This window comes from Sorex araneus, chromosome 5 (genome assembly GCF_027595985.1).
Source record: "Sorex araneus isolate mSorAra2 chromosome 5, mSorAra2.pri, whole genome shotgun sequence".
In the NCBI taxonomy this organism is placed as follows: domain Eukaryota; kingdom Metazoa; phylum Chordata; class Mammalia; order Eulipotyphla; family Soricidae; genus Sorex; species Sorex araneus.
The window spans coordinates 215,325,134-215,340,300 of record NC_073306.1 but is presented as its reverse complement, the minus strand read 5'-3'; the positions used below and the strand labels follow the sequence as shown (position 1 = coordinate 215,340,300).

General features: G+C 40.5%; 1 protein-coding gene across 2 annotated transcripts in view; it reads left to right on the top strand.

The window, feature by feature from the left end:
- Positions 1 to 15,167, top strand: part of UNC5C (unc-5 netrin receptor C) — a 370,789-nt gene that overhangs the window by 195,779 nt on the left and 159,843 nt on the right. For both annotated transcript variants that reach the window (XM_055139055.1, XM_055139054.1), the window contains exon 2: positions 9,725 to 9,946. In XM_055139055.1, coding sequence (XP_054995030.1) covers positions 9,725 to 9,946 — 222 coding nt within the window. The remainder of the gene's footprint in view (positions 1 to 9,724; positions 9,947 to 15,167) is intronic.

The window sequence follows — 15,167 nt, the reverse complement described above, 5'->3', positions numbered from 1 at the left end:
ATTGAAACTATAAAGTGAGAAGCGAAGAAAATCAGTAACAAAGTTCTTGTAATAACTTAAATGAAGGTGGTCGATAGTTCTTTTTCAGTACTGGTGATCAGAGAAGAGGGTTTCATTGAGACCCCACGTAGAGCTTATACACCGCAGTCCGTGTAGAGATGGACCCGTTTGGGCATCTAACAGGGGACAGTATGCTTTGACTGGAAAAGTGATAGTATAGTTGGGAATCAGGAGTTGGGTCAGAAGGAGAAACGAGGGGCTGGAGAGACAGAGTCGTGTGTCGGACACTTGCCTTGGCTGTGGCTCATCCCCCCAAGTCTCACACCATCTCCCGAGCCTGCCAGAAGTGACCCCGGAGTGCATAGCTAGGCGTCAGCTCAGAGCACTGCCGGGTGTGGCCTCCAAACCAAATACATACAATAAAAATAAAATAGGAGAAATTAGAGTCATACAGGCTATGTTTCCTCTATCCTTATATTGAAGGTAGAGTATTGAAAAACATAGATGAGTGTCTGTCATCACAAAAGTGAACAGTTTTATGGGAGGGGGAAAAACAAAATTAACAACGATCAATCGAAAATAAAATCTAATTTCAGCTCGTGGTAGGTAGTAAGAATAAATAAAATAAAATGTCATGGTCTCCCAGGAAGCCATCATCTCAAATCTGGACGGAATTGTCTAGAAGAGTAGTCTGCGAAACTTGTCCCTGGCTGGCCCCACTCTGCAGGTGGAAAGGCTGAAGGCAAGTGGCCTGTCCCCTGAGTTAGAGCTGCTGTCTGTGGCTGGTGTGTAGCACAGGGGCTGGTCACAGCTTCGGGGACGTTGAGGAATGCCGGAAAGGAGAGACCAACACCTAAGGGGCAAGGGAAGTTTTTCCTTGAGTAAAGAAGGCAAAAGACAAAGATAGGGGTGAGGCTGGGTTTGGTGAGTTCCGTGGTAGTAGAACTTTCTGTCCTGAGTCTGGGTAAGAGATGAGACATGCCGCGTACATGGAGTGGGCATCGGCAGCCTGGAGGGGGAGTCTGACTCTGCTGCTGCCCTGCAAAGGCACTGCGGTGTTTCTATAAACGGGGCGGGTTTGGGGTGGGGGGTTGTGTGTGTGCGACAGGATGTGGTTCTTGAAGACAGTGTTGTGGCGGAGATGCCGTGTGGAGACTTGGTGAGAGGACTCGGTGAGTGTCTGTCTTTGCTCACGGAGTGAACAAGGTCAGAGAGACAAGTGGGATCAATCTGAAGTCAATGCACAGTCCCAGAGAGAGGAGGGCATTTCAAGGCAGTGGCTGTGGAATGGTGAAGTCGAGTCTGAAAAAAGGCTGGGGGTGGGGGGACGGCACTGTAACCAGATATGTGTGATATTATTTACCACTCAGAAGGCAGTTGGTTCACCTTTATCAGGGAGAGAATTCCCTCAGCCCGTGGCAGTGAAATGCGAGGCAGCACCATGGCAACTGCTTAGGAAAGGGATGCCTAGTTCCAAGTACGGAAACCGGGATGGAGTGTGCAAAGGTTGCGCTGTAAACGTATTTTATATATCTGTCTTGTGTTTTGTGCAAAGATTTTATATTTGTCTTTTATATGTATGTTTATATTGTATGTGTGCAAATATTTGTTCTATTCTTTCCTTCCCCTGCAGAACTTGTCTAGACACAGCAATTAAAACGGAATGGGGAATAGTAAGCTCCCGGAAGCCCATGCAGACACTTGAGCATCAAAGAAGGACATAAAAACTTCTTGACACTCTGAGCATGCTGCTGCTTGGGGCGGAAAATAGAAGTAAGAGCGGAGCGCAGTGGGAGAGGATTGTGGTGGCTTATATTCAGGATTTAGGAAGGAAAACCTTAAGAAGAACTTCTATCCAAGCGTGTTGAGTGATAAGGCATGTTGTCAGTGAAGCTGTGCCCAGTGCGACAGCCTGCCCGGCCACAGACCCTGACGTTCTCTCAGTCACCCTGATGGCCCCAGAGAGACTCCGGCTCTGCTTTCATGATCTTTCAGCTAATGAGTCAGGCACACTCTGGTTATCTTTAGTAGCTTCTTGTCTTAATATCATGCATTATGAATTTAATTACACCCACAGAAGGCCTTCAAAGTGACTGCTAAATTAGTGTTTGTCTGCATCAATGAGGATCTCTTCTTTGTGATTTAACGTAGAGCTGACCACCACAATGAGTTAGTTTTCCAGGGAATTTCTAGAGACCGACCTAGAACATATGAATGTTTTATAATATGTGACTATTCAAATGTTTACCCGCTGGCTGTAAGCTGTGAGTGAGGGCTGGAGAGATAGTACAAGGGTAAGGCGTTTGCCTTGCCCATAGTTGACCTGGCTTCAGTCCTGGGGCTACACACAGTTCCCTGGACCCTGCCAGGAGTGAGCCCTGTATGCAAAGTCAGAATTTAACCCTGAGCACAGCTGGGTGTGGCCCCACGTTCCCTCCCCTGAAAGGATCAAATAAGCTACAAACGATACTTTTAGTTAATTGGTAAAAATTAGGCCTAATTTCTCAGTATTTTTCTATTGGCAATTGATGATTTCTGTAATAATTATTGAGTTATCTTAAGTTCACACCTGTGAAATTAATAATAATGCTTAGGCTTGTAACTCTTGAAAAGTATTTAATTTGGGGGCTGAAGGGATCGTATAGCAGGTAAGGTGCTTGCCTTGCTCTCCACTGACCTGATTCTGATCCGTGTTGCCCCGTATGACCGAGCCCCCGGCCTTGCCAAGGGTGGCCCCTGAGCACAGAGAAAGGCATGAGCACTGCCTGGTGTGGTCAAAAATAAGTAAATGAAAATACTGTATTTTTGTTCCTGGGGTTCACATTACCGTCAGTGAGAGAGTTTTATCTGTACTCTGTGCCAGCACACACCCTCTGCTGGAGTGTACGTTCCCATCCGTCCTTGCTAAAGGGCTCCCCATTCAAAGCCCTCCCCTGCCCCTGTCACCCCACTGTGGCTTGTGGCAAACTCAGTTCTACAGATGAGTTCACAGACTCTGTTGCTTCTTTAGATCCATGATGAGAGAGATAATTCTACACCTTCCCCTCTCCTTATGGCCAGCTTCACTCAGCATAATCTCCTCTAATCCCACCCAGGTAGATGCTCATTGTGTGATTTCATCTTTTCCCTTACATCCGAGTAGTATTCCATTGAATATATGCTCTTTAGTGTCTTTATTCAGCGTCTGTTCTTGGACACGTGGTTCGTTTCCAGATTTGGCTGTTGTGGCTAGTGCTACATGAATGAAGGAGTGCAATTTTTTTTTTTAATAGAGAGAATATTTGGGATATTGGGGTAGATGCCGAGAAATGGAATTGCTGGGTCTGTGACTCCTTTATTGTATATTTTATTTATTGAGATTTTGTGGCTTGAGAGCCTGTAAAGTTTGTCAGGCTCATAGTTCCAACACCACAGGATCACCAGTGCACCGCCCCCCAGAACCCCAACATCCCTCCTCCTGAGACCCGCCCCGTGCCTCCCCCCTTCCCACAGTACATCAGCTAAATTGCTTCTCCCGGTTTGGTTTGTTGCTTCTGCACCTTTGTGGCTCCTTGCTGTATACCCTTAAGTCCTGGCTCTCTAACTCCTACACTGAGAAACATGGAATGGTTTAACTGGTCTTAACTCACTGCATCTAGGGATACAACAAGTCTTTCAAAAGTGCTAAAATGAAGCACTTTAAAGTCAAAATAAACAGGGCCAGGTTGGGGGGAGGGAACCCATCAGAGAACCATAAGGCACATTGTCTTGGAAATGGCAGGAACCAGGGACAGAGACAGACTTCCTCACTCTGCAGGAGACCAGCAAGGCCTCTTACAGGAGGGAAACTATCAGAGTCCCAGCAGATATCTCTAATTAAACTGCAAGCATGAAGATGGAGTGACATAAAAAAAAATAGTATTGAATGAATTGGATCTTCACAATAAAGCATAAATTCAGAGTGAAAGTGTGAAAAACAGGCATTCCTGTTAATGGTAGACTCAGAAACTTGGGATGAAGCCATCTCTGTATCAGACCACATAGAATTTTAGCCAAAGAAGGTAACTGGTGACCAGCACGACCTTTGCCTACTAGGGAACAGGGGAAGGACAGACTTGTGTCTTACCCACGTGTGCTCCGGATGGAGGGGCTGGAAAGCTAAAAGCAACTTCAGACATACTCGAGAAATGTTGATTTATTTGATTTACCTTTCAACTTGACTAAAAACTCAGACATAATAAAAATAAAAACATTCATAATTTAACCTTTGAAAAAACCTGCTTTACCCAGTAGTAAAGGTTTTCTCTGCATGCTTTTTTTTCTATACATGTTTGTAAGATTTACCTTGTGTTTCTTGTATCTATTCATACAGCAACTTACATATACACACAGACTCACACACGCAATTCCTTCCAGCTCCCTTTCTTTCTTCCTGCCTTCTTTCTTCTTTCCCAAAAAAATGGCTTGATTCTAAGCATATTGGCTGAAACAATGCTTATATTTTCTGGAAATAATACCTTCTAGGACAGCAAGTACAATTCTGTCTCTTATTTATTGGGAGAATGTGTAATAAATAATTATTCAACCATTTTTCAGTTGACAAATGGTTATTCAGAGTTAATTCCAGCTGTCTTTTGCTGTAAGATGTCATTTTCTTTTTAATAGCAATGCTGCAGTAAACATATGTGCATGTACTTATATATTTATGAGGTGTTTATGTGTATGTGTGTACATAAATATCCATTAACGTTGCAACGTTGATTCAAGAAAGTAAGATGACTTATCCAAAGCTGTTCAGAGAGTTAATGTTTATTTATATGGCCAAGCTTTCTCTACTATTATGTCAATTTATGTTTGAACCATTATATGTAAATGAACATGTCCCATGTAGTCATCAATCCTTCTGCATGCTTTTAGGAAACTTGATAGGCAAAAGGAAACTGTCTTATATTGCATTTATTCAATTATGTGAATAAAAGCCTAAGTATACTTTTAAAAAATTCTCCAAGTGCACAGTGTAGAGCACACAGCATGGCAGAGGCAGAGATCATCAGCGAGAATGGGAGAGTTCATACCACTAACATGGGTCACGCATGTTTAGGCTTGTGCATGAGGATGTGTTCTCTCCCCGGGATGCACCAGAGAGCATGTTGACTTCATGTCACTAATATGTATGGGCATGAACAAACAAGTAATCCCTGAAACTAGAATGAAAAGGTTTTTTTCTGTAGAAATTATTTAGTAACTCCATATTATCTAGTGCATTTAAAACATTGTGTATTTGGCTATTTAAATTTAACTAATTAATAAATTGCTGAATTTCTTGAAATAAAGATAATATGCTTTGACTTCCAAAGAATGCTTGATAAAAATATTTAGAATAAGCTGTTTCATTGAAGTAGTTAATTCTAGCTGCCATTTGTTGCAATATATCATGAATTATCTCTCTGATGGATGGGCACTGAAATGCAGATAAAATTAACTTTGAGTCATTCATTTTAAATTGTTCTTGAATCATTTGGAAGTAAATTTCATTTCAGAAGAATATGCTTAAGGTCTCAAACAAAAAGATAATCGTCTTATGTTTTATGATAAGGGAATAATAGTGCAAGTTTTATGGTTCAGATATATAGAAACTTATGTGTTAAACTGATGAAAATCAAGGCTGCAATATAAAAATAAAAACAACAACTGAAAGTTTCCTAGATCGATGTTCACATCATCATATATACTTGTCAAGTATTAGGTAGGATGAAAATGCATTAAAATAGTAAGTATGTGGCATAAAGTATCTCATAAAGTATTTGCAAGTAAACAAAAGGTTTTATGAGGTAACAGAGAATATTGCACTTTACCTTGTAAATATAAATATGACAGCACTATTACCAAATGCTGGTAGGAATTTGAAAACTGAGAGAGATTAGAGGAGCATAAGGAAACGAAGGCAGGGAAGGGGGAGGCTCTGGGGAGAGCCTGTGGGGGACTCTGGGTGGCACACGGGCATTGTGGCTTCCCAGCACCCCTGGCTGTGAGGTGCCACTGCTCAGTCCTTTCCTTGAAGGAGCTTAATGATTGTGCTGTTGTCTTTCAATTAAGGCCAAATTATAACATTATTGCTGAATTCAATTATAGAACCAAAAACAGCCTTGAAAATGGAATCTCACTAATTTGAAGAAACGGTATGTGGAGAGCTTAGTTAACAATGCAGTTGGTCAGATAAATGTGAGGAACATATTGGAGTACCAACTCCCGGAGTGTGCAGTCCTTCTGTGGCATTTGGTCATCAGGATAAGAAGCAAGGTCACCAGGGGGACTGCGGTTTACACATATTTATATCCCAGTGGAAATTGTCAGTCGAGTCTGGAGATATTGATATTAATAAGAAAGTTGTTGGTGCCCGCTCGAGCAAATCGATGAACAACGGGACGACAGTGCTACAGTGCTACAGTCGAGAAGATGCACTCACTTATCCTCCTGGTGAAGAATAAAGTTGTTCTTGGGTGCGGGGAGGGACTTCCGCGGGCAGGGCGCTTGTCTGGCATGCGACCATCCTGCGTCTGGTCACCTGCACCGTGTACGGTCCCCGGTTCCCAGGGGACAGTCTGTCAGTGCACAGCCCTGTCTGGCATGCGACCATCCTGCGTCTGGTCACCTGCACCGTGTACGGTCCCCGGCTCCCAGGGACAGTCAGTGCACAGCCCTGTCTGGCATGCAACCATCCTGCGTCTGGTCACCTGCACCGTGTACGGTCCCCGGCTCCCAGGGACAGTCTGTCAGTGCACAGCCCTGAGAGCTGGGCATAACTGGGGTCACCAAGAGCAAATGATAAAGCAGGTCATTCTTTCATAGCTTCCTTCATTGTGTCCGAACCGTAATTGTATCTGAAAGCTGGTTTATTTTTATAGCTAAATAAATTTCCAGCCCAGGAACTGATACCAGTTCACAGTTTTGATTGTTAATAGTTTATAGTTAATCGTTTCTTTCATGGTAGAATGTCAAACTTCGTTATCTGCCAGTATTAAAGTCTTCCAGGACTTGAAAGAGTTAACCTCAGTGTGACAGGGATTTTGCTTCTTTGGGATCAGGCCCTGCATTACCACTTAAATAAGCAAATTGGGAAAGTCATAAATAGATAAATAGATAAATTTATACTCTTACTTACTCGGGCTGCTATCAGTGGGTAGAGCAAAGCTGACCTGGGTTCCTCCGCCCCTCTCAGAGAGCCCGGCAAGCTACCAAGAGTATCTCGCCTGCACGGCAGAGCCTGGTAAGCTTCCCGTGACATATTTGACATGCCAAAAACAGTAACAACAAGTCTCAGAATGGAGACGTTACTGGTGCCCACTCGAGCAAATCGATGAGCAACAGGATGACAGTGACAGTGACAGTGATACTCTTACTTACAAACCACTGAAAATATACTTGCTAAGTGATTTAATTGGAACCTGATTTCCCCGTTCTAATGGCTTAATCTTCTTTCCCCTAGAGACACTTACATTCAGTCACCTGTAGACACTAATAAAAATTAATTTGTAAGATGAGTACGCACTAATGAACATGCCATTTCACTTCTCAATATTTCTACGATATGTGTAATACTTAGGTAACTGACATTTGTAGAGAGAACCAGCATTTTGGAATGTGAGTGTTCCAAGAGCGTGGTCATCATTGCTTTAATGTTGTATTATCACCAGCTGCAAGTTCTTAATGCATTTCCATCGATGCTTTCTGGATTTTCATTCTGGACCAAGCCTCACAAACTTTACAACCAGACCAGTCTGTTGATGTTACTACTGCTATGCCATTCTATATTACAAACAAATATCTCACCATAAACTCTGAAATTCTGTCAAGTCTCTTGGGAATCAGAGTTATCATGTGTATAATATTAGTACTTTCATAAGATTTTGATTGACCTCCTATAATGTTTCTGGCAACATAATAGATTTATGAAGATAAAAATAGGAATAATGCAGTCACTGCCTTCAAATTGCTTTCAGAATAGTGTTAAACGTTTGTCATTATTTCTTGCTTTGAAAATTGAGAATAGTTACATCAAACTGCCAATGGTGAAAAATAGATTCCACAATCTAATGTGAGACAAATGCCTAGTGCAGAGGACCCAAATATTCATGAATATTTGTATGCTAAGAATGTATAGACAGAAGAGTCTTAACTATTTAAATGGTCTGAAGGTTTTTGCATTTTGGTTGAAGAGAATTGGGTTATTGATTTCTGAGGTTACTCTAGACAAATCATACTTTTGTTTGGGGCTATAGTGAGGTGCTCAGGACTCTCTCCTGACTCTGTGCTCAGTCACTCCTGATGGTGCTCAGGGACCATTTGTGGTGCTCGGGATCTAACCACAACTGGGCACATGCAAGGCGAGCATCTTAACCTCATACCGTCTCTTGGAGCTTTAAAAATGATTTTAAATACTTACTTTCACACAAGGATAATTACCATGATGCCACTACATTTCTAAATCAATATTTACATTTGCCATTTCCATACAGATTAAGGTGCTTATTCTTTCTCTCATGCCGTACCCTATAGTGAGCAGTCGCCATCTGGGCCAATTTTCATGGCTGGGCATGGTACCAAGGCCATGTATGAAACTGTGAGGGAATAATTTAAACCACCCCTTGAGCACACTGGCATTCTTCATATGACACCACTACGCAAATCTCGGGTCTGAGCAATGGCACAGCGAGTGGGGCGTTTGCCTTCCATGCGGCAGACCCAGGCTTGAGCCTCAGTGTCCCATGTGGTCTCCCAAGCACCGCCAGGAGTGATTCCTGAGTGCAGAGAGAGGATTTGCCCCTGAGCATCGCTTGGTGTCCCCCCAAAAGCCAAAAATCCCTCAATAACATGAATTCCAAGATTTGGTAAAAGCTGCGTCGTGCTAGCGGGAAAGCTGGAAGTGAGTTGGGAAGAATGAGTGGGGCTGGCTGGCTGGGGGGCATTAGAGAAGGTACACTGCCAGTGGGCTCTGGGGGAGTTGTTGTTTTTTTCCTGAAAATGGATCCTTAGGTCAAATGTGTGTGGGAACCTCTGGGTGGGAAGAGATTGGACTTCCAGTTCCCATATAACATTTGCCGTACAAGACCCAAACAAGGCCAGCTAGTTTCTAGGTTTTAGGCTCGCCGTAGACTGACTTGTTCCTCTTTCTCTTCAGCACAGGGGTAATTCTGAGGACGGAGAATATTTGTGGTTAAATGCATGAATTATATGTTTTGAAAATAATTACAGGCTTGAGTCTAAACTTAAAGACCCTTCATTTACATTTCTAGAATTCCTGGTCTTCTCCTGGAGAAGTTTAATGATTATGCACCTTATGCATTTCACAGGGTTTTCTTCTATTTGGGATGCTTATGTTTTTCTCATTTCTTTGAGTAATAATATAGAGTTGGAGGTATAGCGACTTAGCTGGAAACCCACCGTCTATGAGGGGACAAACTGCAGTTCTGGTCCTAGTTGAGCTCTTATTAACTGTTTGCTAAGGGAAGGGTATTTATTCTATGATGTTGAGTTTTTGCTGTGCACAAAATTGAGAATATTTCTATAAATCCTATATATGAATGTAGGATTTGGTCAGTTAACAGACCAAACTGCCTGACGTCATAGAAGGCATTCAAATTCTTTAAATAGATCGTCTGTAAGTTACTCCTTTTTAAATTTATCAAGTGAAAGGCAACTGGATAGGATGCTTTGCATATTTACAACTTTGTTCTTTCTTTATTAGATGATGACTTTTTTCATGAACTCCCAGAATCATTCCCATCTGATCCACCTGAGCCTCTCCCACACTTCCTTATTGAGCCAGAAGAAGCTTATATTGTGAAGAATAAGCCTGTGAACCTCTATTGTAAAGCCAGCCCTGCTACCCAGATCTACTTCAAGTGCAACAGTGAATGGGTTCATCAGAAGGACCACATTGTGGACGAGAGAGTAGACGAGACTTCTGGTAAGTTTCCTGTGACACCCAACTTGCCATCTAAAATCCCTTGCTCTCTGTTTTGGAGTGTTGCCATGGGGTTTTCTGCGTAGTAAAGTTAAAAATGTGGGGTTTTTTTTTTTGGAAAAATTTTGCAATACTTTTAATAATGATTTGATGGTTCTATGCTTGTGACATAAAATATGACCATTGATTTAATTCCTTTTGAACTGTGTGTAACCAAAACATGACTCATACTTAAGAGCATATTTCATGATAGCAAATAGATTGCATTCTTATTCAGTAGCTGAGTGAGAGATGCCTTGAACGGTGTGTCTGTTCTGCTAACAGTCTAAATATCCTGGCTCTGGGTACATGTTCAAGTCAGAACAAAGCATAGTTGTTTACATCCTGCCATCTTACTTCACACGCATGGTTTCCCTTATATGTGCTGACAATTTGTTTATGTGACTTATTGACAGCATGATATGTCCCTAACTTCAGAATAAATGTTCCTAATTGTCGACTTCTAGCTAAATTTAATTAAAAATGATTAGAAATAGTGAAAGTATAGAGTTGAGACAGAGCAGGGGTGGGTGTAAACATCGTCTGTTGACCGATCAGTATTTCCAAAATTCACAGTAACAAATATGACCAAAGGGGAGCATTTAATATCTTCACTAATTCTCACAAATATTTCTGCATATTCATATTCAAATGGAAAATGTTTTCAAGAGCCACATTCTACATACTTTATATTTGTACAGAAATGTTCCCTCAACCCTGGAGATTAATGTGAGGGACATTTAAGTTCACTGTCTTGTGAGTAGACATAAATTGTGGTGATGGAACCTAAAGAAATAGAAAAGAATTTTAGAGGATGTCATTTTTGTCATTTTTTTAAAATCATGGGAGACACATAATTTTATAATGCAAATGGTCTTAGAAAATCAGGTCACAGTTATACATAATTTCGTATCATTGTATGAATAGAAATTCTCATTTTGTGCGAGCTGATGAATGTAGGAATGACTGGGTACCCAACTGTAGAGAAGCTTTCTTCAGGGAATTGGCTAACCTCGTGGTCTAATTGCATAGGAAATAACTCCACCAGATGTCTTTGAACTCTCCAGTGAATTGAATTTTGTTTCAGATCATTTGTTTGTAAAGATTGCAGACCCTCATTTTAAGGTGAGATGAAAAAGAAAGAAAGCATAAAGTCAAAATGGGAGGCGGACATATTTAGGCGTATCTCTACTGTAAAGTTCATCATGAAAATGCCTAAGACGGTAGAAATTAAAACTTTTAATAATGCATGATCTGCAACTTCACAGTGACATGTGTACATGTGTGCCCCCCAATGGTACTCACTTTCTTCAGCTGTATGATTTCCATTATTTTGTCTGAATTATTTTTAGTAAATTTTCTTTGAAAAGATTTTATTTCTTGTAAAATATATTTTAAAGAATCAAATGTTTTATTCAAATTTGGGGGACACAGACAAGAGCTAAAGGAGTAGTAGCAGCACCAGTACATGTAAAATTCTCCTAAAATTAATGAATAGGGTAGAATCAAATATGGCTTTCCAGGTTCTTTTGTTTTGCTTTGTTTTCCTTTTTGTTTTGTGTTTTGAGCAGGGAAGGTGTTGATGGCCTACTCCTAGTTCTGTGCTCAGGGAACACTCCCAGGACCATCGGGGACCTGGGGGTTGAGCCCAGCCCACTGGTGTGCATGGCAGAGAGCCCACCCACTCTGCTGACTCTCAGACCCTTGTTTTCCACTTTTATCTAAAACTTTATTAAAACGTTCAGTATCTAAAAGAGTATTTGCATCTTAGACGCCTGTGTTTGCTCAGAATTAGACAAAGTAAAAACTCCTCCCAGTTACTAGTATTATGTAACATGCATACAGTGCAATCAGGTATCACAAATACTTAATACAATTGAAATTTATTTGGAAAGTTGAAAATTAATCACTTTTTCAGTTAGGGCATTTGTTCTACATGCAGCCGACTCGGGTTCGATTCCTCTGCCCCTCTCAGAGAGCCCGGCAAGCTACCGAGAGTATCCCGCCTGCATGGCAGAGCCTGGCAAGCTCTCGTGGTGCATTTAATATGCTAAAAACAGTAACAAGTCTCACAATGGAGACGTTACTGGTGCCTGCTCGAGCAAATTGATCAGCAACGGGATGACAGTTATACAGTGATACAAATAGTATGATTTTGTATGTGTGGAAAGCTTACAGTTTCAAAAATATATAAGCAATATTAGATGAAACATATACTGATTAAAAGGCTGTGTATCTCACTAGTTTTCCTAAGGACTTAGCCGTTTCTAATTATAACTAGATATGGTGAGTAGGGCACTTGCCTTGCCCTGGGCTGATCCGGGTTCGATCACCAACACCACACAGGTTCCACAGAGGACCCCAGGAATGAACCCTGAACACAGTCAGGAGTAGGCCCTGAGCACAGCCAGCTGTAGCCCCAGATGAAACAATCAAACAAACTACACACACATACACACTATCACTGTCATCCCATTGCTCACTGATTTGCTTGAGCGGGCACCAGTAACGTCTCCATGTGAGACTTCTTGTTACTGTTTCTGGCATATTGAATACACCACGGGTAGCTTGCCAGGCTCTGCCGTGCGGGCGAGATACTCTCGGTAGCTTGGCAGGCTCTCTGAGAGGGGTGGAGGAATCGAACCCTGGTCAGCCAGCTGCGTGCAAGGCAAACGCCCTACCACTGTGCTATCACTCTAGCCCACACAAACACACATTTATATATATATATATATATATGCATATATATACATATAATGAAACAAAATTGATGTTGAGTTTTGTCTTAAATTATGATACACAGTTATTTGTACTCAATGCTCAGAGCTGTACATAGATTACAAAGTGACTTAAACACCATCCATATCATTGTTTTTATTTGTCTTTTCATCTTTTAAATCACATTTGTCTTTCGTGAACATATGTATTGCAAAAACCATAGAAATTAAAAATGGCTGATACTGAATAATTGGGAATTTTTCAATATGTAGAAGCCTTTAACATCATAATATAGTATTAAGTATGTATGTTTCTCCAGAGCTCCAGAAAATCTTGATCTGCTCAAAATATTCTGGCTACATTTTTTTCTAAGATAAGCTTGCTGCTTTCTATTTACTTGAAGCCTTTCGGCCTCTGTTTCCATGGTACTAAGATTCACTGTTGAAAAGCAAATATTCTTCCTTTATGAAGAAGCAAGGGAGTTTAGAAAATCCAGGTTGGTTTTTAATTGTAATAAACCTTTACAGCTTTCTTTTCTGTTTTTAAGTGATTCTCGCATTAGCAGAATATTACCAATAATGAAAATGTTAAGCCTTATACAGAACACCTTCCATATATAATATCACGTAGTCATCACAGACATCTTAGGAGATCATTTTTCGAAATCTCCTTTGTAAATGAGAAAAGCAAGACTCTGGCGGATAAAGTAGTAATCTCGCTTGGACCATACAGCTAGCAAAGACGTCGTTGGGCATGCAACCAGGGCTCTCTGATCTGACGTCTGCTGGGCCCTTTCCTCAGGGGTTCCTTCAATTTTGTCTTAATCACTGAACACAGGACTGTTAATCCGTTTTTAAGCAGGTAATACAAATTTCTCTTTTATCAAAAAATAAAATCTGGTTCAGAGCCTCAGCTGAAATATTTATTTTTTATCTGCTGTCCTTGCCTTAGGTCAAATTTTCCACATGAAGGTCCTTGTGTCTTTAAATTAATAACTTAAAGATCATGCAGAAAATATGGTTCTTTTCATTATTGAACGTTTTAATACTTGACCAGTTAGCAAAAGAGAAATTGATAGGAGAAGTCGCAGTTCAGCACGAATTTAATTGATCGCCTTTCCTCAGACAAAGTGCTCTTAGAGGCACTGTGCTCTTTGGTCTGCAAGGAAAATTCTTTTTCTATATTTCCAATTCTGATACTTTTCCTCTCAATTCCATTACCAAAAATTCAAAAGAACTTCACCCTGGATTCAAAAGTAAAAGTGATTATCATCTACTAGACTCTTCTCAGAACTGAGCAGAGTGTTCTTCTGTGTGGGGGTATTGCCGATTTCTGCTCTAGCATGGCCCACCTTCATTTGTGTCTTTGAGATTATTTGTGGAGTTCCCAAAGGCCAAGGCTTGTCTCCTTAGCAATTCATTCTCTAGATAACTGTGGACCTAAGGTACATATCGAAATGATTGCATTATTATCGTTGACTATAGATAGGCGCCAAATTCGTGGTCATATATCTAAAACCTTCCCCAAGAAAACGTTCTAGTTGTATTCTAATATTTTTACCATCTTATTCTTACAGAATATCATAAACCAATTTTATTTTCATGGAAGACTATTGTGCTATTGTGTCTACCACTGTTAATTGTGGTGATGAAGGAAACAACACACATACACACAAACACACACACACAGGTCTTTATAGTCAACTGACATAGAAAACACTGCAATAATTGTATAATTGTTTCATCCTTTGGGGAAAACTAGTTTTAGTTGTAGAAGTCCAGAAAAGTCCTCCAGTAGAAAAACTTTCTTAAACCTCATTATTTGTCAACTAAACTTCTATTCACAGAACTTGAATGAAATATTTTTAGCCTTCAGTGTCATAGCAGGACAGGACTTTTTAGGAAACACAGTTCATTTTCTAGGGAAAAATTAAGTGAAATGTATTTAATTTTTTATTTAATTAGTGAAATACCTTTTTAATAGCTTAGTGTCTTAGAATCACAGGAATCTATTCATGGGACTATGACAGTTGTTCCGAAGGAACGATTTGTTGTCACGCTTTTCATTAAATTGTATTACTTTTGCATATCTTGCCTTGTGGTTCTACATTTGTCATGTGGAACTTAGATGAAAGTTTGGTTTCCTCTTATCTGATTACTAACCTTGGATACATGAAGGGACTGTTATCATCTTCCCTGAATCTCTTCTCTCGGCCTATGCATTGTAGCTGGAGCGTAAACTCAGAAACAAAGTGTCCCATTCTCTTTATTAGAATATAGAGAATGCTTTTGTATTCTTCACTCTCCATATAGAATAGAGTATAAAAATGATTTTCTTTATTATTTTAGTTTGCTGCTTAACTTAGAACTTTACTTGTCCATAATATGTGCTAAAAATATGTGCTAATTTTCTTCACTAAAGTATCTCTTGGTCATTCTGTTAACCATTTGATGGTAATAATCAATAT